This window comes from Lissotriton helveticus, chromosome 5_1 (genome assembly GCF_964261635.1).
Source record: "Lissotriton helveticus chromosome 5_1, aLisHel1.1, whole genome shotgun sequence".
NCBI lineage: Eukaryota > Metazoa > Chordata > Amphibia > Caudata > Salamandridae > Lissotriton > Lissotriton helveticus.
Window position 1 is genome coordinate 2,052,000,267 of NC_136065.1, and position 25,528 is coordinate 2,052,025,794.

Consider the following 25,528-nt stretch of genomic DNA (forward strand, 5'->3'; position numbering starts at 1 on the left):
AATCTCATGTTTATAACTAAAAGACTTAAACAAGATACAACATTTGTTTTGCTTCTTTAGTTGAGAGGAGAAGGCTCTGACTGATGATCCCATAGTGTGGGCTTCACTTTAAAGATATCTTTGGCAATCCAACATGGACCTCTTCTATTTAAGAAACTGATTTGTATTTAATATTGCATTCCAAACTATCCAGTATGATATTCCGTAATGCTTTGCTCTGTACAGCCAGCTGCTGCTTTCAGAAGGGAGAACCAGTGCCCACAAAGCTGAGAATGAGACCGGATAAAGTGGGAGATCTGAGGATGAGAAGGGATCAAGCATACATTAGCCTTGACATGGGCTAAAAACTAGAAAATGGGTACATCTTTTACATTGTATTCTGTTCTGTGCTATTGATGCTCACTAAAATTCTTTTTGTCTTACTGGCCCCTTCCAGCAGGTGCAAGAAAAAGGAAATTTCATTCTTCTGCTGGTGGAGACGTACCTGTTAAGAAAGCGTTGCAGGTATGAGGGACTTCCTGGGTAAGGTGTCAAGGTGTTTTGTAGGGCATCTATGGCTCGTAGCGGTCTGATTTGTTGTCCTTTTGATTTAAATGTGTTGCATTTTTTTATGGGTTGGAAGCGGTGGCTTTTCTGGAAGCGATTTGTCAAAGATTTGAGGAAGGCTCTCGTTCTTAATCTGCAAACAAAGTATCAATCATTAAAATGTACTTGTTTTTGGTTAAGACTTTAAAGAAACAGCAGTATACAGTATTACTGTTCAGCACACATCCTCCATTTTTCGTATTAGGTTGAAAAAAGGCAGTGCTCTCCTAAAACTGCGCAATGCCCTTCTACCGAGATGAAGGGTGCATGGAAGTAAATTCAAGAAGTGAGGGGGGGGGGCAAGAAAAAAGATATGAAACAATCACGAAAGGTAAATGTATGTTGTATGGATTCTGAAGAATTAAGTATATGATATGATAGAGGCAGAAAAGACTCGCAATCTGCAATTGGATGTAAATTATAAGAGCTGGCACAATGGAGTTGCACTATTAGAAAGGTGCTGTAGAGGAGAGAGGACCAAAATTAATGATTGATCAGGTAGTCATTGACGAAGCATTAAGGCATGGGTACATCCTATTATTTAGATTATACTGTGATAAAATATTTTATGAGCATCTTATTTCTGTATCTATTTTCAGACTTTAGAAGAACTGTCTTTTGCTCGTGGTGCTAGCTCTACAACACCTGTTGCGCACATCTCACCGCATGGTGAGCAGTTGGGTAAAGAAAGTGAGGCAAAATCTGTAGCTGTACCAACAGAATGGGTGCCTGAGGTGGGGGCCAACTTCAACCTCTTCTACGACAGCTATACTGTGGAGGAGACTATTGAGTCTGATAGTAAGGTGAGTGCTACTCCGTTCCAATGCGATAGGGGTCCAGCACTGAGCATCCAAGGGATACTTAAATGGACAACTCAACTCAACCACTATATTGTTTACATCCTGATTGATATCGTGGCGTAGAGTGAAGTAATGAGTTCTGTTTCAACCTTCAATGTATGCATTTATATATATTATTTTCCCATTTGGGAATCTAGCTAGTTAAAAAAAAAAATATCACTCTTGTAGCAATAGAACCAACAGCTGTCGTTAATTTTTTATTTTTTTAAGGCATGTACATGAATAAAAAAAAATACTTCTGATTTCTATCAATCAGTAATAAACCTGTCCTTTTCTTATCATGAACTTGGATAACAAAATGCTCTTCTGTTACAGCAGTGCTAGGATTTCTAGAAATTATTGCTTAGAGCATCAGCTGTACATGTACTGAGACATCTCAAAAGGTAGCTTTTTAGGTCTCGCACCTGCGACGCATTGCGAAGCGATGCCGCAGCAAAACCTATAGTCGGCGAGTCTGCTTTCAAGGAGACAGGAGATGGGCACGCGCAGCATGCCGGAATCGGATCAGGTCGCGCGCGCGCGTGTTCACCATCTCCTGTCTCCCTTGAAAGCCTCATGCACTTCTCGCGTACACACACAGCCACACCCCCCTGCTTTCGTTTCGCACACGCACGCACACACGAGCGCACACACAGAGATGCACTCAAACACACGAGCGCACATCCACGCACACACACACACATACACACACATACACACACATACACACACATACACACACACAAGCGCACACATACAGACGCACACCACTCCACCCCCCCCGCCGCCGCTGCCACCCCCAGTACATCTAAGCCCCACTCACCGCATCAGCGCCACTCCGGACCTCTGCAGCCTCCGCGGGGCTCTCCCTCGGGCATGGGAGCCCCGCGTCACCACTGCTCCTCTGGGACAGCCACTCCATGGGCGCGGGCTTCAGAGGACAGAAGTCCCGCCCCAAGACAGGTTTCGGCAGTGCACGCTCACGTCTTGTTTTTTATGCTTGAGCACTTTAAAAAAAAAAGCATTTGCAATGCAATAGGTCTCGTATTAGGAAAGTTTGAGCTATTGGTCTTGTAAATGACACATTTTTCATTTAGGTTTTGTTTTTGAAAATAGCGAAATTAATAGCTTTGTCATTTATCATGGCAATAGTTATAACTTTCGCAGATGTGACACCTATAGCATTTGTAATTGAATATGTGTTGTATGTTCCAGTGTCGTCCCCTTTACATGATCAGTAGGAGCAAGTGGGAGGAGGGAGTGGGAGAGGGGTGTGAGATAGATCAAAGCCGTTATTGTTGTCAGTGGCCGCAGGCTGCCCGTGGGAGGGAAGGAGCATATGGCGAGCGGCGGGGGAGTCTGGTGCGAGGCGTGGGGGGCAGGGGGGGGAGCAGGCATACGGGGTGTGAGTGAGACCAAGCGCGCGCCAGAAAGAATGCTCTCTTTAGATCAGTTTCAAATAACCAAATGTCTTTTAGAATTCATTTTTCAATTCAATTCAGTTATCACATATTTATTTTATTTACCTACAAGATCATTAAAAGGCGAACGCATATAATCCATTTACCTGCTTGCAGTAAACATGGCATGCAAGCTACAATAATGAATATCTTACTATTTAGTGGAATAATTGCCATGTCACACGGCTTCCAGGCGCCCCTTTGTGGATGTGTCATGGATGTGTGTGCACTTGCCTGCACGCCCCCTTCCTCTCGTCCTTGCTTGTGTATCGTGCGTCAGGGACAGGGGAGTGTCCGCAGCACTGACGGTTGGGTTCAGAGCCGACCCTTTAGCTGCTGACGGGGATCCATAAGCTTTATCCGAAACAAATCTCCCCCCGCCCCCGCTCAGATGTTGGAAGTCTAAACAGTGGCCCTTGTTGCTGTCCGGGCGGTGAATGGCTGCTTTATCCAATGCTTTATGTGTGCAGGTGGTGGGCAACGGAAACCATTGGGGGTCTGCCTTTACTTTTCATCATCACTCACCCAGAGCCAAGGAGGAAACAAAGGAAGAAAATGGAAAAAAAAGGAGGAGGGAGAGAAAGATAGACCCGTGACACCGAGAGAAGCAGGGGTGAAAAAGAACCTGCAAGAGTCAGATAAAGAGGCAGGAAGTGTCTAGCGGTGGATTGAAGAGGCGTGAGGTGGAGTCAAGATGAGGCAGGCTTGATATTTTATCCAATCTGTGGCGGCGGCGCGGGGGAGATATGTGTGTGTGTGTGGGGGGGGGAGTCTCTCCTAAGAAGAGCATGGGGTCACTGTCACTCACTCATCTTTGTACTAAGGAAGCGCTGCACAGAAGCGCGCGCGGGAGTTCAGTGGTCGTTTCCTCACACCCCTCTATCTGGTGTCTCTGATGCACAAGGGTTAGCTATAATAACTACAGTAGTTGCACCGGGGGCTAGGGGGTGGGGAAAGGGGCGAGGGGAGGGGGGCGATTGTGCCCCAACTAGAGCTGATGGAAGGGGCCCATTTTCCTATCTTGTGGGTTGGTCATGGCACCCTGGCTACGCCTCTGTGGATGAAAACTACTTATCGTGCAACGTAAGCTGCGTCTAGCGATAGCTCTGCTGTCTGGGGCCTGCGATTCAAGATGAGTGCAGTGGGGAGATTTTCTGCTGCGTGACCCTGTCAGTTCGGGATAGCGCTGCGGTCTGATACCGGGGCCTCTAGGATCGAGTGCAGTGTCGACATGTGGATATAGCGTCTTCAGTCGTGCTCCTAAAACTGGACCCACATTTCACCCACACGGGGAGAAGGATGTTTCGTTCTCTGTGTGTCAGCTGACTCTACAAGATGATTGTGCCAACAAATACCCAGCACTTTCCTCACAGGGGGTGATGCCTTTGTAAGACAAGCTGAGAATGAGAAACAAAATGTTACAATGCATGCCATTTTTAAGGAAGCAGCTAGTTAATCATTGAGCCGGATGGGGGGCGGGAGAGCCTGGTGGGGGGCGCATTACCGACGTAATGCTGGCAAATGGCAGGAGGGAAGCCGGATGGGGGCGGGAGAGCCTGGTGGGGGGGCGGGAATACGAGCGACGGGAGGAGAAGTTGATGCAGGCGGAATAGGGAGATGCGCGTGCTTGTGTGGTCACGTGACCCGCTTTTGTGGCCACGTGACCTCACATGCACTGTGAAGAAACCGCAGTGGTTTCACTAGTCGATCGAGCACTTGAATTCTCGATGCCTCAATGCGCTTGCACGCATTGTAGGTCACGAGACCTAATCAGCAAGGCGCGTTTGATATTGGTTAAGCATTCGCTAGGGTATTCTGTTAAGCATTCATCCTCGGTTGCGTGGCTTTGCTTGTAGGCTGACTAGATAAGGATAATATCTTGCCTAATATCTTGCCAGTCTGGACGTAGCAGACAGCTCAGCTTGCGTGTGCTCTGTGCGGACACCGCCCTGGCCCTCAGGGACTTGGAGCAGCGAAACATTCCTTCCGAGGCCCGTGCTCAGAAAAGCTTTCTGCCTTGCGCAGGAGCAGAGTGGTCTGGACTGGATCTGGTACAGTTCGGGGACTCTGGTACCTACACATGTGTGCGTCATAACTTCCTCATACGAGCGGCCAGCTTGTTTATTTTTTCCATGGGCGCCCGCTTCACGGCCGCCATGCACATAAGTGAAACATAGAGGGGCACCATTTTAGTGCGCCCCCTGCGTTTATCATTTAAAAAGAATTTACAGCCATGGCACCCATTGCCGCCTGGTAGGTCCCTCAGTGTGGCATGCATCAGGGGCCCAGTGTAGCCCAAATATCTGCTACTCGCCGTTCATCTGCTCCGTTCTGCGATGGTGCTTTGGCCCTGAAAGTAGCAACGGAAGCATTAAGCTCGGGCAGAGCTGCTCTCCTCGGCCACTACCATCAACGGGCACAGCAGTCACCCGAAAGCAGCAACATAAGCAGAAGGTTTGACCCTGCTTTTGTCAACATATATTTTTTTGATATAACCACAGCACCCGTTTTACTCGGGCCCGGTGCTGCAGCGCGACATACATCATGGGCCCAGCGTAGCCCATAGCTTCGGCACGCTGTTAATGTGCTCCTTTTGGTGATGATGCTTTGGCCCTGAAAGCAGCAATAGAAGTAGGAGGTCGGGCGGAGATGCTCTCCTCTGCCCTCTCCATCAAAGGGCACAGCAGTCACCCGAAAGCAGAAGGCTTGGACGGAGCTGTTATCTGTAGCAACTGCCATTGATGAGCAGAGCAGTCACCCAAAGCGCCATGTCCAGAGCAGGTAAGGGACCCATGGGTTCAGGGAGCCATCCTGAGTGTTTGTCCCTGTGTTGGACGTATGTTTGCATTAAACATCTGTACCTAACCCTTGCCTCTTACAGCTAAACACTATATGCTAATGACCATTCCACGGTATGATCACAGGAGGCTTAACTTTTAGAGGTACTCTCACACTACATAAATAAAAATCAGTTGCAAGGCAAAAAGGGGGCACACTATTCTAGTATCATAAAGTGCTAGACGACACTATATATATTTACCAAAAGGGAGAGAGAAAATCCCCATCAGTATACCCTCCTGAAGATGGAACATGAGCTAGTATTAAACAAATTTGTTACCTTGTGTCAAACCAACTTATGTAAAGGGGAAAAATAATGTATGCCATGCAAGGAGGCCTTATATCTTTATAGCCATAGTTGATTATTGGTATACCTCTGCATGGTGATTTTATCGCAGCAGGCCCTTTAAAATCTTACTTTCTATCAGAACAAAACAAATTGTACATAAAAACAAAATGCAGTTTCTTTGTTTTTGCATATTCTGTCTGTCTCTTGTATTTTATAACATTCGTTTTTACAGTACGTTTTAATGTATATACGGTATCTACTTTATATGGGCAATGCAACAGGTCTCACATTTGCGAGAGTTTGAGCCATTGGCATTGTAAATGACAATGCCTTTATTTATGTGTTGTAAAAACCTGCAAACACATAAATAAAGGCATTGTCGTGTACAATGCCAATAGCTCAAACTCTCACAAATGCGAGACCTATTGCATTGCAAATGCTTTTTATTTTTTTGGCATGCTTGACCGTATCCCTCCCAGTATTACTCTTTATGTATTTTAGAACTGTATACAGCTATGATGAGATTCAGAATTACAGCAGCTGCTTCTTACACAAAAACACCAATCTAGGGACTGGAATACAAGAAGACATCAAACAGAAATGAGAGCAGGTGATTTTGCAATGCATAATAAATAAATACATACACAAGCCTTCAGCTAGTTGGAGGAGTCTAGCAAAATTCCTAATTAGTAGTTACAATTCCTATTACCCTCTTGAAGTGAGACCCTGAGCCTTGGGAGCTCTCTGTTTGAATGCCTATGTGTGAGAAAGTGCCTCTTTTACATGGTTCACCCCCCACTTTTTGCCGGGTTTTGATCTGGTTTCAAATGTAGTGCACAGGGTCCCTGCCAACCAGGTACCCTGTGCTTCTTCCCTAAAAACAATTCCCTATTTGGCACTTCTGCCCTCTGTAAGTCCCTATTAAATGGTACTCTTAAGTACCTAGGGTCTAGGAGCTGAAGAGTCCCCTGCCCCCACCCCTTCCTCCCCCACATACCAACCCCCTTACAGTTTGCATGCCCCTGTGAGGGAGAAAATTAATAAGTCGACATGGCACTAATACTGCCATGCCAGCTAACACTGCCTGAAGGCATAGGGAATTCACACCTCTGGCAGGCCTCACAGCCTTAAGGCAGGATGCACTATCCCACAGGTGAGGGTATATCTGTAAGAGCAGATATGCCGCTACAATATTGAGGTGCAACCTGAAAACATACCTGGTGTGGTCTTATTTAAAGAAATAAATTGACGTGTTTGCACTGCATGGTATAGTAGTATCATTGTTTGATTCTTTCAGGGATTTTGAGTGAGATATTTTTTAGTTTATCTATGTGTTTTATATGAATTAAGAATACCACTATTGATAAGGGGTTCTTGTTGATTGAGTGAATCAAGGGATACCTTGTTTTTTGTACACTTCAGTCAAACCAACTGAATTGTTAAAGGGTTGGCTGTAGGCAGTCATAAGTCCACCTTAGATGCTCAGTTATGCATAATTGTCATGCATTAACATAGTTGATCTTCAGTTACCTGGTAAACTGCTAGACATCTGTCCCACCAGTATAGACCCCCTTCAGCATCCTTGTCGCCTTTTGGGAACTCTGCCTGGAAGTGATGTAGCTTATAGTTTTGCATTGCAAACAGTCAAGAATCTATTTAATCATCAAATTGAGGTCACTTTATGCTCTTGAATAACTTGTGTTTTTATTCCTCAGCCCAATGGCATAAGTGTCAAAGGCTAAGCATGCCCTGTTAGCGTTTAAACCTCTTAGGTCTCTGGGCATGCTTACAGACAATACAATAAATATATCACTGATGACCAACAAAGCTATTTGAACAAATGTATTCTTCTCGCTTAGTTCATGTTACATTAACAAGCAATTCATAATTTTGCTTAGGGTCACTCCTGACTCACATTCACTTTCATTTTATTAAAACTGTTATGGCACTGTGTAGTTCATGATGCAGGGATTCTGCTCCAGAACAAAACTATGCTTGGTACCATAGAACATTGCCATGTAGGAACTGAGTCCCCATACTACCTCAGTATCTCTGAGCCTGATTCTGACTAGCTATAGTGCCTCAATTGCCCTCCTAACCTTTCTAGAAAAACAAGTGAGTTGGCACCCCAGAACACAACACACTCCTCTCAGGGTTCGCTGTAACAGGACACACCCTTTCGCTCTCTCACTCATACTTGTCCACAATAAGATAAAGGAGAGACACGAAGGGAGTTTTTAATATTTATTTAAACTATAGTGCTCTAAGATGACCTTCGCTCAGAGTGTATTTTTTAGAACTCTCGTGACAAGACGTGTGTTCACAAATAGCAGCTGAATTGTCATGTTATGTTAGGTGCTAGTGTCTGACCAGAGAGAATAACAAGGGTAATTGTTGTTTGACCTTGTCTATGGTGTTCAGGCAAAATCCCAGGAAAAGAACAGCACACCAAAATACAGTGTGGCACCTACGCAAACATGATTATGTAGTAATGTGTGCAACAGAAATGCGGCCTACAATGTGTGCAACTATGCCATCATAGGGAAAATGACAATGGGCCATGTAAGAAACACACAACATCCTCCCATTGGTCAGGATAATAGCACAAAATAAAATACGAAATGTAATTAATGTAATTAGAAGGTAAACAAACTCAAAGCACAATTCAAAAATAAGATACATTGAAAACTATCACAGCAGTGCCAAGGAATACATTGTGTCACTTGCCAATTCAAAGGCTAAGGACTCATTGAAGTCCAACTCCGCATATGATGATTGGTCAACATCCCAAGTCATGAGCTCCAAAGAACAAACCTGATCCTCGGTCTCATCCGATGCCGAGAGCAGTCACCGGGCAATCTGCAAAGTGTTAGTAGAGCCTGTGACTCATGTGCCAATGCTCATGGTTTCTCGAAGGTGAGTGCCTCAAACCTTTCATTGTGTAGCAGTCGCAAACCTAAAGGACAGTCCTGAAAATGGGTCACTAAGGGACTCCTCAGCAGTCTATCGTCCAAGACAGAAGGCGCCTGTGAAGCCAGGCAAATATCCAATGCCTATTCAGAGGGGCACCAGAGAGCGTGGAACACGGGTTGCATGCAGGTAAACCAAGCAGGCTGGAATGTTAAGGCCCAAGCAAGATCCAGTTCTTGCAGTAGAAATATTCCAAAGATTTGAAACATATGCTTACAGTAGTGTTGGAGCGTAAAAGCAGGAACAGGATGAGAATGACGCAATTGAGGAATAACAGCAATGGCAATCCTCCGAATACACTGGCAAAAATGGAGTGGATGAAAGCCGGGATTACTTCAAAGATAGTTTGGAATGAACTAACAAATCTGGAGCCTACACCCTTAAAAAAAAGTGGGCGAGGCCAGCCATACTAGACAGATTCACTCATTTTCCGAAATGCAGGGGAAGGTTTGTATTCCACAATTACTTTTTTTCCTGTAATTTCTAGCCACCTGCAATTCGATGGTTTCGCGAGCAGATGTGAGAGCTAGTTCTTGTTGGAACAATAATGCTTTGAGTTTGCTTAGCTTGTTGAAGTCTCCCTTCAAAGTTGGAATGGAAGGCCTCAATGCCCTATCTACGATCCCATGCGGATGGGGAAACAAGACATTGTTGCAACATGTGACTAACTGGGAAACGGATAAAATATACAGAACCCAGTGTCGCATTCTGCAACAATCTTGATCACTAAGCATTAAATAACTCGTGCTGGAGAGTGTCGTAATAAGGGGGAGACTTGCGGGATACCTTTTAAATAACAGGCCAAATTGTGCACTGAAATATTATATTTGTTGTGAATTTTAGTATGTTACCAACAAATGTCTGTCCGGCAGTAAAGTTGCATTCTTCTCCAGTATTAAAAACGTACTTGTTGGCACGTTCACAACAATATCTAAAAGGAAGCAACCGTTAATTCATGAATGAAACCACTCCCAAGGTGTTCATATCTACCTACAGGGAAATGTTTCATGCAAGCTGTGAAGTGAAATGTCGAGATAGGTAGAGAAATAACTGTGTATTAACCACACAGCGAAAGGAGTTTTAGCTATAGTAAATGGAAGTTGTTCTAATTTGTCTTAATGCAGCATTATGTAGGTTGCGTCTTTCATGGCTTCAATTGGTGTTTGCTTGTTAAATTAAAAGGTAAAAATAAATTGGTGCAATTTAAGTAATGACGTGGAACACACTCATTTTTAAGTGTTTGAAGCGTCCAAGCTAAAATGCATAATAAATCTAAGCTGACTTTGCCCATGATACAGTGTTGACGTGTCACTCTGCACAATATCAATAACAGACGACACAATGTTGTTTAAATTATTAGTACGAGTTTACCACGTATTAATACTTTTATCCATAACAGTGCAACAGATTATTTGTCGCTTTTTCCAGGCACTATGAAGAGTGGAAAACGCAATAACAGATTGATTCAATGGGTGTGTTGGGAAAAAGGGGGAGGGAAGATGTGAAATCAGTGGTGGTGGGAGGAAATAAGGAGTAGGAAAAAGGAGAAACATACTATCTGAAAGAAACACGTAGTGATAGATTCCTTACCTTAGAATTACCCCCAGGCGTCAGACTGGATCCGGAAAGTTTTTCGTCAGCAGTACCCCTGCGCGTCGGTGGGGTTCGTCGTGCGTCATTGGCGCCGGTATGACGTCGCTGGAGCTGCTTAGAGGTGCCCACGCTCGCTGAAGTCAGTTCTTTCTTTCACTGCACCCGCAAGCGCAGATCCGGGAAGAGCAAGTACCACCAGTCATTTTTTGACTGAGCTTTTTGAGAGACCTTTTACCTCTTCTTTTCGAGTCGATCGACTTCTGGTGTCGTAGGAATGCCCGTTTCAAGAACTGTGGGGACTGTCATCGCATGATGTTGGTGACGGATCCCCACCACGTGTGTCTTTACTGCCTGGGGCGCGACCACAGCCCGACTGCCGGGCCATGGCCCGAAGACTTTGCGGGAGCGGTCCCGAAAGTCCGGTAGTCGGCTCTGCGTCACTCGAGGTCCCGGTCCCGTGGGAGGTCGAGGAACTGGTCGTGGAGTCGTCATCATCATCATCATTCTTCTGGATCGAAGTCTTCGCACTCGGGGTCAGGTAAGTCGAAGCATTCCAAAAAAGAAGTCTAAGAAGCATTGTCGTTCCTCGACTTCCCCTTGCCCGATGCAGCTGAGGGTGCGGGCGGTGCCACCCCCCGCGGCTCTGGCAGAGTTTGCGATGTCGCCCCCAGTTTACCCCCCCTTCCCGGGTGCGGGGGCGATGCCTGCTCAGGTGCAAGAGTTTCTTGCTGCCATGGACCGACTCTATGGGGCGTCTCGCCCCGCTGGTGCGCCTGCGGCCCCGACTGGGGGTCCTGCTTTGCCATCTCTGCCGGCTCCAGCCCCGGTGTCTCCGGCGGCTCCGGCCTGAAACCGCAGGACGCCCAGGGATCCAGGATCGGATCCCGATTGACGTTGGTTTACCTAGTGACACCTCCATTTCCGACATCGCCCGCTCCTCGGGACGCCGTCTTCCCCAGGTTCAGCCCCAACCCGGACACGGTGCCGGATCGGCATCGCCCGACGCCGATGGGCCCTTTTGCACCCTATGTCCATCCTCCTTATTTTGAGCCTGTTCCACAGACTTCGGATGAAGGGGAGGACTGGAAGGGATCTGAGGACCCTCTAGCTCAGGACTGTGCTCATGATCCGGACTGGGCAGAGGATTTGGACGATGCCAGTGGTCTTGACACCTCGCCTGACCTTGGCATGCTGTCTCCTCCTACCGTGGCTACCGAGGAGGGAACCAGTTACGCAGTGGTGTTGCGTAGGGCAGCTGAGGCTCTCCACCTCGAACTCCCTACGGTGGCCATCAGGACTAACCTCCCGACAGAAGTGCTCCAACCGGCGGCTACCTCTTCGGAGCCCTTGCTGCCTTTTAATGAAGCACTGTCTGAAGTTCTTTTGGGCACCTGGTCCAGGCTCCGGGCGACCCCCCCCTCTTCCTTACCCAACACCCCACCCCTGAGAGCTTGGTTGTCCACGCCTCTACATCCCAGCGAGCGTCCCCTACCGCACCTCCGGATAGGGAATCCAAGAAGCTGGATCAGCTTGGCAAGAAGCTGTTTTCATCTGCCAGCTTAGGGCTGCGGTCAGTGAACACCCCATGCCTCTTGGGCTGTCATACCCACTCTCTGTGGGACACAGTTGCGCAGGTGCTGCCCAACTGCCCGTAAGAGGCCCAGGCAGTTCTTTCCCAGGCGGTTGCGGCCAGGAGAGACGCAGCGAAGTTCACCATTTGTCGTGGGCTGGACACCGCAGACTCAATGGGCAGGTCGATTTCCATGATGGTGGTGCTTCGGTGCCACGCCTGGTTGAGGACAACTGGCTTCTCAGGGGATGTCCAGAACACTCTGATGAACATGACGTTTGATGGCATTCGCCTTTTTGGCCATAAGGCAGATAGTGCATAGGAGCGCTTCAAGGACACCTGGGCCACAGCCACGTTCTTGGGCCTGTTGGCCGTTCGGCCTCCTCCGTCTTCTGCTTTTCGCTCCTTTCGTGGCCACGGAAGGGTGCCCAACAGCGTTCGCAGAGCCACAGGCGACAGCAGCAACAACTTCAGCGTGGTCGTGGACGTGGGAACCGTCGAGGCAGTCCAGGGGCCAGCGGGCGGGTCAGTCAACCTCCACCCTGCAGCATCCCCTTCAAAGCCTTCCTAGTCCGACCTTTCAGGCCCATCAGACGCCAGGGGGTGAACTAATACGCCATCATCTCCACCATTGGCGCAACATCACTTCGCACAAGTGTGTGCTGCAAATTGTCCGAAGAGGCTTCTCCCTCCTCTTCGAGACAACCCCTCCAGCCATGCCACCTCAGTACCACCGCAGTCTGGGGATCACTTGGCACTTCTCCAGCAGGAAGTTACGGCCTTCTTGGCCTAGGGGCCCATCGAACGCGTTCCGACGCCAGAAGTAGGTTGTGGTTGTTATTACCACTACTTTTTGGTTCCAAAGAAGGGCAAGGGCCTGCGTCCTATATTAGACCTTCGGAACGTCAATCGCGTCCTTCGGAAGGAGAAGTTCAAGATGCTCACACTTGCTCAGGTCTTGTCTGCCCTGGACCCGCAACACTGGATGGTGGCGTTGGACTTGCAGGACGCCTATTTCCGCATTCCCGTCCTGCCTGCTCAAAGGTGCTACCTGCGATTCACGGTAGGCCATGAGCACTTTCAGTTCACCGTGCTCCCCTTAGGCCTTACCACGCCCCTCGGGTGCCGGGCCCAGGATGTGCAATGTTGCAGGCCCAGGAGAGCGGACGACTCTCCACCAAGGGGTCCAGCGACATGTCTGCTGTGTGGCAGCCTCTGCAACCACTCAGCCGAGACGTGGATTGTAGGTTAGGTTTTCAGGGGGCATCTCCAAGATGCCCTCTGGTGCATTTTACATTAAATGCGTACGGATGCCAGTGTGAGATTTAATGTGCCGAGAAGTTTGGTACCAAACTTGTCAGTCTTCAGTGTAGCCATTATGGTGCTGTAGAGTTCGTAATGACAACCTCCCAGCACCATATACTCTTAATGGCAGCACTGCACTTACAGTGCCCAGGAATGGCCCTGGGTACTGTAGGGGCACAGGGCTCATGCACCTGTGCCCACACTTCTGGCATAGGGCACCCAGCTAGAGGGGTGACTGAAGTATGCCTGGTCAGTGGGTTCTGTGGGCATGGAACACAGGGATGTGTTCCATGTCGACTCTTTGTTTGGTTCTGTACTTAGACACTCCGCCTGCAAAGGCAGTGTGTGGGTGTTAGGGTACAGGGCCCCTGAGGGTGGCACAATAAGTGCTGCAGCCCTCGGGGGTCTTCTCTGTTCACCATGCCCTGGGTACCTAGGGTACCATTTACTAGGGGCTGACAGGTGGCCAGAGATGCCAATTGGGTTTTAGTTTCAACACAGTTTTAGGGAAGGAACACAGGCCCTGGGTACCTGGTTGGCAGGAGCCCAGGGCACACTCAGTCAAAGCATATCAGCAGTTCAGACAAAAGTAGGGGCATAACGATGCCAGAAAGATGGCACTTTCTCACAAGGGGCCTTTGCAGGGAGAAGAGAGGCCCTGGCGGAGAGCCAGGCGAAATGCTGGCTCAGGAAACCCGTGAAGACCGCTCCTTGCTAAATGCACCCTCTTGGAGACTCGGAGGGCGAAGGAGAGTGCTCCCAGCTGGGGGACGCCACCAGGAGCAAGAAGACGCGAAAATGGAGCTGAGATATGGCCCCCGGAAGGTAGCCGACCTTTGACCCCTAAGAAGACCGGCGACGAAGAGTGTGGGGCTGCGCCGTGGGTCTCAGAGATGCCCCCAGGGTGGGTCAGGTCCCGGGGGCTTCCCCCAAAGAAAAGTCAAGCCTGGGGGGGCGCCATCGCGCTCCCCCGTGAAGGTGGCCAAAGGGGAGCGCTGTCGCGCTTCCCATGAAGATATCCCCCACGGGGGTGGCCAGAAGCTCACCCTGGCCCCCGCCGACAAAGCCGTGAGGGAGCGCCGTCGTGCTCCCAGTTACAAGGAGGAGGGCCCCAGGACCCCTTTCCCATGCCCCGAAGTGGCGGAAGGGAGGGGAGCGCCGTTGCGCCCCCCGAAGATGTCTGGGGCCCGGGAACCCATCCCCGGGCCCCGCAGTAGCGGAATGGAGGGGAGCGCCGTCGTTCCCCTCCCCTCCCAAAGGTGTCTGGGGGCCTGGGACCCCATCCCCGGGCCCGAAGAATCGGAGGAGGCTGCACTCGCCTGAAGGTCCGGCGAGATCTATGCGTCTGCCCATGAGCGGGCAGACCAGCCTGAAGGCGCCGGCTCCCGCGGCTGCATCCGGAGGTGCGGGCCGAGCGGGGAGCCGGCAGGTGCAGCCATGGGTGGGCTCCTCGGGCTGCCCTGGAGGGGAAACGCAGAGGATGCAGCAAGGGACCCGGGTGGGACCGGGCCCCAGAAAATGCACAGGAGCTGTCGGGGTGGGCTCCTCGAGCCGTAGCACTCACCTGGAGGTCCGGATGGGACCGGACCCTCCAACGGACAGCAACATCGACCGAGGCACACATTGCGGCTCACTCCAACGCAGCGGGAGAGCCGCTCATTTCATATGCGAGCCTTCCCATAATGCTTTGCAGGCCAGGACCGGCCTGCAAGGTCCAAACAGCATTTTCTTGACTCGTGGGGGCTCCAGGAGAACAGGGTCACCACCGCATGTGGGCCACGGTGCTGGGGGAACTGCTGGAGGAGCGCAGTCTCCCCCCCCAGCACGAAGGAAAGTCCCACCCTAAGTGACAAGGGGACTTAAAAGAAACAGCCCCTCAAGGGCTCAGTCTGCATTTAACACCTTCTGGGCTGGAACGTTTGTTCTACAACTGAGGGTGTATTGAGGAGTGCATCCAGAAGTGAAGGGCTGAGTTGGGGATGTCTGGAGAAGGGCATCCCCTGGAGGTGAAGAGGTGTAATTGCACCAGAAATGCATTTACTAAGGGTTATTTCTTTTAGAGCAGTGTTTACCAAACTGCTTTGCAAAATTCCTTGTAGAAGTAGCAGTTTTCGAGCAACAATACAAGTGTCAAGATAACACCAGTGATTAATGTACTTGCTGGAGAGTGATGAATTTTGTCCAGTGGTAGGTTTGACTTATCTAATGTAGCACAGAGGGTTAATATGCCTGCTGCAAAGAACGTGTGTCCTGCATTTTAAAAAACAGTATTTTATGTGCATAGTTCAGTGGGTGACTGCTTTTGTCACAGAGATTCTTTTGTTACTCTGCAGTTCTTAAGAGACAATTGTAATCTAGCACAGTGACCTATAAACTGCTTACACACTGCATGGTACAAGTTACTAACTTATTTTTTTCCCAGTCTTTCATTATCCTGATGCTGCAAAGGGGTTTATTTGGGTGGAAATACATTTTTATTGTTAGTCAATGCTAACCACTGTGTTATGTTCTAAATCCTGAGTTTGTGCTTTTTCAGACCAAGCACTCTTTGAAAATGCCTACCAGAATGAAAGACTTGTGAATCCTACACCGTGTAGTCCCCTTTGCCTTATTGTCTCTACACTGATTTACACTGATTTACAAGTACAATTCATTGTCTCTATATGTGTGTGATGTAAAGTGCTCTAACATCCTACAATGGTATGAGAGATGCTATAAAACAAATGAAATACATGTGACAGATGTGCAATAAGAGGCACTGTTGAAGGGTGATAATAAGGGAATCATTGAAGAACCCCAGCAAAGATTGTTGTATCCTGTTGCATAGTAAGGTCATCATTTACTATTCTTTATGAGCTAATGCAATTCAATATATAATTATAAATTTGTTGTAAAATGCACCATTGTATCCTACATTTTCTTGGGGAGAGAACCTCCCTAAGCCCCCTTCGTAGTGGTCAGACTCACTCACTGCACTTGTTGTGCAATGTATTGGGACTGGTCTGAAAACATTTCCCAGGGCTGCTTTGGGTTTCCTGGCAGGAACAAGAGCCTTGTACTGTGAAATAAAAATAACCATTTACAAGTTATTCACGGAGATGCAGCACAAACCTTCCCATTAAAATGTTCTGTTTTTAGCAAACTCTTTCAATATAAAATACTAAAATCCTTAGTAATTCGAGTATTTCTTTTGTGTGCGCTTGTGTTGTTTTTTTAATTACTTTTTTATGTTTGAAATTGAAATCATACAAATTGCTGGGGGTCCCCGGCTTCCAGTGGTGAGTCAATGGGGGTCCTCAGGAGTCAAAAGTTTGGGAACCACTGTTTTAGAGGGACTGAAGGTTGCATGTGTAATGTGAAGTGCTGGTGTTAGGTGATGTCATAAGCAAAGTGGGGTTATGTTGTCAGACCTTCCTGCTAGGGTTTCTGGCTGTATATGCATAATCCTGTGATGCCTTTAGGGGCTCTAATTGCAATGCATTTTTAATGATACCCAAATGTGATGAGAACTGTCATTCTAAAGTGTTGCTTAAACATGTATTCTTGCTGCTGCTGTTAGGTGAGTAACAAACCAGACTGTTAGCGCTTAAGATGTAGAGGTGCATACTTTATGGTCAGTAGGAGATGCTCAGTCAAAGTTATGTGTCACCAAGGCAAGTCTACCCATTTTTAATGCTGGTTGAGGTTATGGGGTGGATCGCCACCGGGAAGGTGCCAGTTCGCACGCACCAGGCCCCAGGTTATGATCAACTAAATGCATTGGGGGCAAGATGATATGCATACATGGGATTGGTGCTACTAGACCCCTCCACCCTGAGGGAGGGGGGGAGGTGTTATGCAATGTCACAAAGTAATTTAAACAGCTTATGTATATTTGTAAATTGGTGCATATTATTGAGTAGTGTGTGTATTTGAATGAATGAATGAATATAAAACTTTTAAAGCGCAAACTTAGCCCGAAGGCATCAAGGCGCTGCAGACAGGGTCAATATATCAAAGTTCACAAATTACTAAAACTCAGGGTTTAAGGGATATGAAGACTGGAGCAAGAGAAAAAACAGGTCTTCAAAGATTTCCTAAAGGCAGGATGCAATTCCAAATTCGAGATTGAGAGAGGAAGCAGATTCCACAAATTCGCGCCCAACAGCGAAAACGCCCTCCCTCCCCATCTGGCTTTCCTGAACCTAGCAGCTGTTACCCAATTCCTAGCAGCAGATTTTAGATTCCTGCTCGGAATGTAACGGTGAAACAATTTATTAATGCCTTCCGCACCCTTGTTGTGCAAGGCCTTGTGTACCATACACAGTGCTTTAAAAGCAATTGTCCTCCCCAGCCGGAGCCAGCGAAGGCTCTTAATGGTGGATGAGATGGCATGAAATTTAGGGAGACCCATCACCAGCCTAGCAGCTGCATTCTGCACTAGTTGGAGTCGGTGCAAAAGTCCCCCATTTATTCCTAAATAAAGGGCATTGCAATAATCCAACCTAGATACCACAAGGGCAACCACTGCCTGTTTCCGAGCTGAGAGGGAGAGGAAAGGAAAAATCTTCCTCAGATTCCTTAGCATCCCAAAGCAGGTTGCAACGGTTCTATTTATTTGTGACTTTAATGACAGAGAGGAGTCTACAATAATGCCTAGATTCTTGGCATTTAGGCAGGGAACAGGGCAGGCTCCTAGAGAAACAGGTCACCAGGCCTTTGACCAAATATCAAGCTTGTCTCCAAAAATGATAACCTCAGTTTTATCCCCATTGAGTCTTAGATAATTTTCCACCATCCATGCAGCCACCGCTTGCATGCAATTATTAATATTTGCTGCTGAGGCTGAGACACTCTCTGTGATGGAAATCATAATCTGAGTATCATCAGCGTAGGACAGGACTTCTAAACCAAAAGACCTAACCACAGCAGCGAGCGGGGCTACATAGATATTGAAGAGAGTGGGACTCAATGAGGATCCCTGGGGTACAATTTTTGGGGGGCAGACAAGAATTGGCCCATCTTAACTATCTGTGACCGCTCCACGAGGAAGGATGACAACAAGCTAAGTGTAGATCCCTCTATCCCAATGTCCTGGAGCCTACCAACCAGCCTACTCGGGGAGATCGTATCGAAGGCTGCGGTCATATCAAGGAGGATCAGCAAGGTGGTCTGACCAGCATCAACCTGTTGCCGAATGTTGTTAAAGACAACGGTTAGTGCTGATTCGGTGCTGTGCTCCCTCCTGAACCCATGCTGTGAACCATTGAGCAGTTGATATTCCTCCAAGTAGCAACTGAGATGGCGGTTAAGGTGTTTTTCCAGGATTTTGCCAGGGACAGGCAACAGCGAGATAGGCCTATAGTTTTTGGATTCAGCTCTTACTTTTTTACTCTTACTCTTACTTTTATAAAGCAAAGTACAGACTGGACAATCAATTGAGTGTTATTTTTGCGCACCTGCAAATGGAGATTACTAGCCCACACCACCTCCCTTGAGTAAGCCTCAGACTGCTCTGCAACGCTACCCTCTGAGAGTCAGGCGCTACAATTGGGTGTTTGGCTCTTAGTGAAGGACAAATGTAGTCATGTTACTTGTGCAGGCCTCACAGATGCTGCCTCGTTTTCCAACAAGGGGTTTCAGTCTTCCCTTATCTCGACGACTGGTTGTTGAAGGCGGGCTTGCCCCAGGCAGTTGTCTCCCACCTCCAGACTACGGCCGACCTCCTCCATTTGCTGGGGTTTTCCATCAATGTGCCGAAGTCGCACCTGATTCCCTCGCAGAGGCTCCATTTAATCGGAGCAGTTCTGGACTCGGCGCAGTTTCGGGTTTATCCTCTCGAACAGCGAGTCCAGGACATTCAGGCTATGATTCCGATCTTTCAGCCTTTGTCGCGGGTTTCGGTCAAGATGACCCTTCGGCTACTGGGTCTTATGGCCTCCTGCATCCTGCTTGTGGATCATGCCAGATGGCATATGCGGGCTCTGCAGTGGGACGTGAAGTTCCAATGGGCACAGCATCAGGGCAACCTCTCAGATCACGTCCAGATCTCAGAGGGCACTGCACAGCAGTGGTGACTCACTAATCGCGATTGGGTCAATGGCAGATCCCTCTCCCTTCCCCAACCGAAACATACAGTTGTGACGGACGCGTCCCTTCTGTGATGGGGCAGCCACATGGGAGAGGTGTAGATCAGAGGCCTCTGATCTCCGGCGGAGTCCAGGCTCCACATCAACCTTCTGGAGCTTCGGGGGATCCGACTTGCACTGAAGGCATTCCTTCTTTCTGTCATGGGGAGAGTAGTGCAGGTGTTCACAGACAACACCACCACCATGTGGTACTGAAACAAACAGGGCGGGTGAAGATGTGGACCCTATGCCAAGAGGCTCTGCGACTCTGGGCTTGGCTGGAATATCAGGGCATGTCCCTGGTGGTTCAACACCTGGCATGTTCTCTTAGCGCCAGGGAAGACTAACTCAGCTGCTGGTGCATGATGGACCACGAATAGCGCCTGAACTTGGACGTGGCGCATGGTCTCTTTCAGCAATGGGGAGAGTCTTGGTTAGATCTTTTCACCACCAAAGAGAACGCGCAATGCCATCAGTTCTGCGCATTGGAATTTCCAAGGCGGCACTCGTTCGGCGGCGCTTTTCGTCGCGAGTGGAGTTGGCGGTCTGTTGTACCCCTTTCTGCCTATACCACTTCTGCCCAGAGTGCTGAAGATCAGACGCGACCTGGCCAAAATCATCCTTGTGGAACTGGACTGGGCTCGAAGAGTATGGTATCCCGAGCTACTCCGTTTGAGCATTGATTGCCCCGATCAGTCTGCCTCTTCGGGAGGATCTTCTGTTGCAGCAGCAGGGGATGGTCCTCCACCCAAACCTGTCCAGTCTCCACCTCCTTGCCTGAAGATTGAGCGGCGGCAGTTGACGTCTTTCGACCTGCCCCCCCAAAGTTTGTAATGTTATCTTGGCAGCCAGGTGTCCCTCCACTAAGACGGTATATGCCTGCAGGTGGAATACGTTTGTGGCATGGTGCACAGCAAAGTCTGTGGATCCCCTTTCTGCCCCTCCTTCAGAGGTCCTTTTTCTTCTCTCTTTGGCCCAGCAGGGCTCTGCTCTTGGCACTATCAAGGGCTATCTCTCGGCCATTTCCGCCTTTTGAAGGCTTCAAGATCAGCCTTCCCTTTCCAAGTCCACTGTTGTAAATAGAATCTTGAAAGGCATCACGCACACGTTTCCTCCTGTTCCTTTCGTGATGCCTCAGTGGGACTTGAATCTAGTTCTTACTTTTCTGATGTGTGCTCCGTTTGAGCCACTTCACAATTGCCCTCTTCGTCTCCTTACTCTAAAGACTGCTTTCCTGGTTGCCACCACCTCTGCCAGGAGAGTGAGTGAGCTCCAGGCTCTTTCTTCTAAGCCTCCTTTTCTGTCTATCCATCCGGACAAAGTTGTTCTAAGGACTCGTCCTTCTTTTCTGCCAAAGGTTGTTACTGCCTTTCACATTGGGCAGACCATCACTTTGCCCACCTTCTTTCCGCCTCCGGATCCCTCAAAAGAGGAAGAGAGGCTTCACTGTCTGGACCCAAAATATGCACTCTATTTCTATCTGGACCGCACACAACAGTTCCGGGTGGATGACCAGCTGTTTGTTGGTTACTTGAGCACCAAGAAAGGTCGGGCTGTGCAAAGCGGACCATCTCTTGGTGGGTCGTTCTGTGCATAAAGGCTTGTTACTCCTTGGTTAAAAAGGAACCTCCGGTGCGGTTGCTCACCCACTTTACCAGGGCGACGGCAGCCACTACTGCTCTGGGGCGGGGAGTTCCCTTGCATGACATCTGTCAGGCAGCTACGTGGGCCTCGCTTCACACGTTTAGCAAGCACTACTGCCTGGACAGCCAAGTCCGGAGAGACCTCTTCTTTGGCCGTTCTGTTCTCCAGGACTTTCTGGTGTGATCTTGGTTCGCAGGCCCACCACCGGGTTTGGTATTGCTGGGGTATATATTCTAAGGTAAGCAATCTATCACTACATGTTTCTTTCACATGCACAAGTTACTTACCTTCGATAACGATATATCAGGAAGCATTAGTAGTGATAGATTCCTTACCGCCCCACCCATTCTTCCTGTTCTGCGAACTGATTTCTAGGGTTAAGGTCATCCCTTTCAGGGCCCTAGTTTCATGGCACCAGTGGTCAGTTTCTTGCATGGCTCTGCGTTCCTGGTGCGGAAAGTCGTGTACAGAACTTACGTCAACGCGCGTGGGCGCATCTAAGTAGCTCCAGAGACGTCATCCCGGCGCCAACGATGCACTTGGAGCTGTACAAAGACACCTACCGACGTTCAGGGGTACTGCTGACGAAAAACATTCCGGATCCAGTCTGACGCCTGGGGGTAATTCTAATGTAAGGAATCTATCACTACTAATGTTTCTTACAGATATATCATTACCGAAGGTAAGTAACTTGTGCGTTAAATATCATAAACCTAGGATGAGCTTGTATATAGTTGTAGAGCTGCAGATTTTATGTTTCGGAATCCTGAATTATTTTGAACCGCTTGCTTACCAAAACTACTTAGTCCCCTAGTGATGGGCCTTAGAGATCCAAGCACTGATGTTTGGCTATAATACAATAGTCACTGCCATGCACATACACCTGTCCGTTCCCATGTGAACTGCCCTACATGTGTGCCACTCTTTGAAAGCTTTGCCTAGAGGTTGTTCAGCTTGTAGTGTTTGCTTTGCAAGCATCAGAGAACCTATTTGATCAACAAATTGAGCTTGCTAAACCAAAGCATAAACTTTTCCGGGATTTGATGTTTACTTTAAAATATTGTACAGCATGCATGTGACAGCAGCGCGATGTAAAAATCTCTTAAATAGCATTTTTAAGGGGTCAGGCTTGTGGTTGAGGTCCGGAAGCAATGGAGAGTTGACCTTGAAAATGGGAATGAAGTATTGGGTTCTTTGGACAATATCACAAGCTGTGATAGAATTAGATCCAGAACAAGAAAATTGCACACTTAAGGGGATGAGAAGTGTGCACAATAGATTCCTGACTGACTCATCTCCCTGTTATATTCTATTTAGTCTGATGAAGAGGTGCCCCTTGACCAGATGAGTGGAGAGGAGGAGGAGGAGGAGGAAGAGGAAGAAGAGGACGATGAGGAGGAGGAAGAGGTGGGGGAGGCAGGAGAAGAGGAGGAGGAAGATGATGAAGCCGATGCAGGATCTGGAAACCTGTCTGACAGGGTAAGTGGCTGGAGTTGTTTGTGGAGTTATCTCTGTCCCGTGCCACTGGCCTGCATTTAGGCACATCAGTGGGCTGACACAAGTGTCACAGTCAGAAATGCACAGTATTGTGGGAAATAGGTTTCCAGCCATCTTTGTGCACTAGTGCATACATGTATGTTGTGGCTACTTGGTCCAGCTGTCCTTTAAAACCGGATTTGAAGCATACTCTCACCTATTGGAGAGCTGACACACCTTTTACTGTGAGCACGCCACTTTTTTGGGGGAAGTGGGTGTTTGCCCATCTTTTGACGATTTTGTGCATTACAAGTGCATACTTGTTTGTTGTGAACAGGGATGTGTTGGCCTTAAAACAGGTTGTGAACCATTCTCTCTCCCAACAAAGATTCCGACTTGTCTGCTCCCATGCAGATAGGGCTACTACCCTATCTGCATCGGTCATGTCACTGACACTTCCCACCTTGCTTAGGTTTATAGTTGTCGCATTACTTTGTTAGATATATGTGTCTATTCCAAACGTAGAAATACATGTAGAATGCTGTCTTTGGCTTCAGCTGGATGTGTATTCCATAAATGAATGCCTCTTTTGGTGTCCGTTTATATAGTCCGTGTTAGACTTGGCATCTTTTGCCATGTTTCCCCTGAGGTTTTGCTTTCTGACCTCCTGGTTTTGACTCTGTTTTTGCTGGCGTCGTGTTTCTGCGCACTTTTCTCACTGCTGATCAGTGGTAAGGTGCAAGTGCTCCTGTGATAAATTGTGTTATGGATTGGTGTTTCCATGATTGGATATTTGATTTGCTTGTTAGTCCCTAGTAAAGTGCACTGAGTGTGGCAGGGCCTGGGAATCAAATGCTGTGGGCCTGCAGCACTGATTGTGCCACCCATGTATAGCCCTGAAAAGGTAACTCAGACCCGCCATTGCAGAGTTTGCGCGCAATTTGTAACTGCCATATGGGCTTGGCCAGTGCACACACTTGGTAGTCCCTCACCTTCCCTTTCCTTACATGTCAGCCACCCCTAAGGTAGGCCCAATGTACCCCTGGGGGCTGGTGCAGTGTATGTGAAAGGAAGGACATGCCCTGGTGTGTGTGGCATGTCCTGATAGTGAATTACGGACAATTTTGTTTTTTGCTATGGCAAGGCTGTCTGTTCCCCAAAGGACAGAATGGGGAGTTTGTTTATAACATCTCAAACACATAATTGACCCAGGGAATTAGGTAGGAAAATAAAGTTTATCATGCCTGAACTCAGAATCTAAAGATACATCTTTAAGTGAAGGTGATTTTTACATTCTGTGTTTGAAAATACCACTTTAAGAAAGTAGGTATTTTCTTTCTCAGTCATCCCATGTGCCTTTGCTGGAATGTGGATTGCCTGTCTGGGTTTTGGATGACAGAAGGCTGGGGAGCAGGAGTGGCTCCAGATAGTCTAGGTGGGTCAGGAAAATACTGAATTGACCTGGGCTGCAATTGGGAAAGGGGAGGAGATTTCCTCGCACCTCAAAGGACTTGGTCTGCCTCTGACCATGTCAGCTCCTGCCAGGAAGTCACACCAGAGAAGGCAGAACTGGTTCTGGCTGGGCACAGACACTCTCTGCCTAAGAGATCAAAGGCTTTTGGGATATAAATATATACAAATAAAGAAGAAGAGCTGGAGAAGCTGTGAGGAGGAACTACCATTTTGCGTTGTGCTTTGCTGTGTTGGCCTGCAGTGGCTACTTCTGTCTTGGGCAGTGAAAGGACTGGACTGAACTTTCTGCAATCTACTTTTGTGAGTTTCTCCAAGAGCTTGAGGTAGAGCTTGCCTCCTTTTCAAGAAGTCTCAGGACCAGCAAAGACTTCAATCTCTTCTGCCCTCAGCACTGGGGACTGTGTGTTTTGTGCTGCAACAGAAGAAGAAGCAATCCGACGACGTCAACGACGCCGCTGCCAACTCCGTGTCCTGAAGGCACGCAGAGGGCACCGCCGCAACGCAGCACCGCAACCCTGGTCTCACCGCCGCCGCCTGCTGATGCCGCCACGGAGCCGCTGCTAGAACCGCAATCTGTGGGTACCGCACTCCGCACTGCCTCACTTCACGACAATGCGTTGGTATCCCCGTCGACGATGCTCTATGACAAAATCTACGCCGCTGCTTGCACCGTGTTTCGAGGGCACCGCTCGTAAAGTTACACGACTCGCCACCCTCATCCCGCACCCTGGCCTTGGCCTACTGACGCCGGCGCCTTCGACTCCAGTTCATCAGCCGACGACAGCGCTTCTGCAATGACTACGCCACTGCTTGCACCGTGACCTTCCTGCACCATGACTAGCACCGTATTCACTTCGCACTGTGACCCTGGTCTCACCGACGACCCCATCTGATGCCGCCACCGAGCCGCTGCTCGCACCGCCACCTGAGGGCACCGCACACCGCACCGCACACCGCACCGCTGCACTTCGCACCGCAGCACCCGACGACTGCTGACGCCAGCGCTCCTGACTCCAACAGAGAGGAGGTCGATCTGCAACGTGTGTGACTTCGAGAGACCCGATGACTCCTGCATCGGCGCCTGCAGACGCAGTGCTTTCGGAAGCCCAACGAGAGGTCACTGTTTGCGGGTCTACCCGACACCGTAGCTGGCCGGCAACGCCGCAGTCAGCCAGAACTGTTTGGATTTGTTTGCTCTCGGAGCCTTGATAGCCCCGGACAGAACTATCGACATCGAGGAACTGTTTGTCAGGCATATTTTGATAACTGAAGATTTTTAAGTACTGTATTGTGGATTTTTATCGTTTTTGGTCTTGTCTTAAGTGTATAAAAATATTGGATATTTTTCTAAAGTGGTGTGGTATCCTTTTCTAGTGCTT

At 48.6% G+C, this 25,528-nt stretch overlaps 1 protein-coding gene across 7 annotated transcripts in view; it reads left to right on the forward strand.

Annotated features, from left to right (window-relative positions):
- EHMT2 (euchromatic histone lysine methyltransferase 2) overlaps nt 1–25,528 on the forward strand; it is a 338,110-nt gene that overhangs the window by 122,056 nt on the left and 190,526 nt on the right. For all 7 annotated transcript variants that reach the window (XM_078645918.1, XM_078645920.1, XM_078645919.1 and 4 more), the window contains 3 exons: nt 437–504; nt 1,185–1,388; nt 22,518–22,679. In XM_078645918.1, coding sequence (XP_078502044.1) covers nt 437–504; nt 1,185–1,388; nt 22,518–22,679 — 434 coding nt within the window. The remainder of the gene's footprint in view (nt 1–436; nt 505–1,184; nt 1,389–22,517; nt 22,680–25,528) is intronic.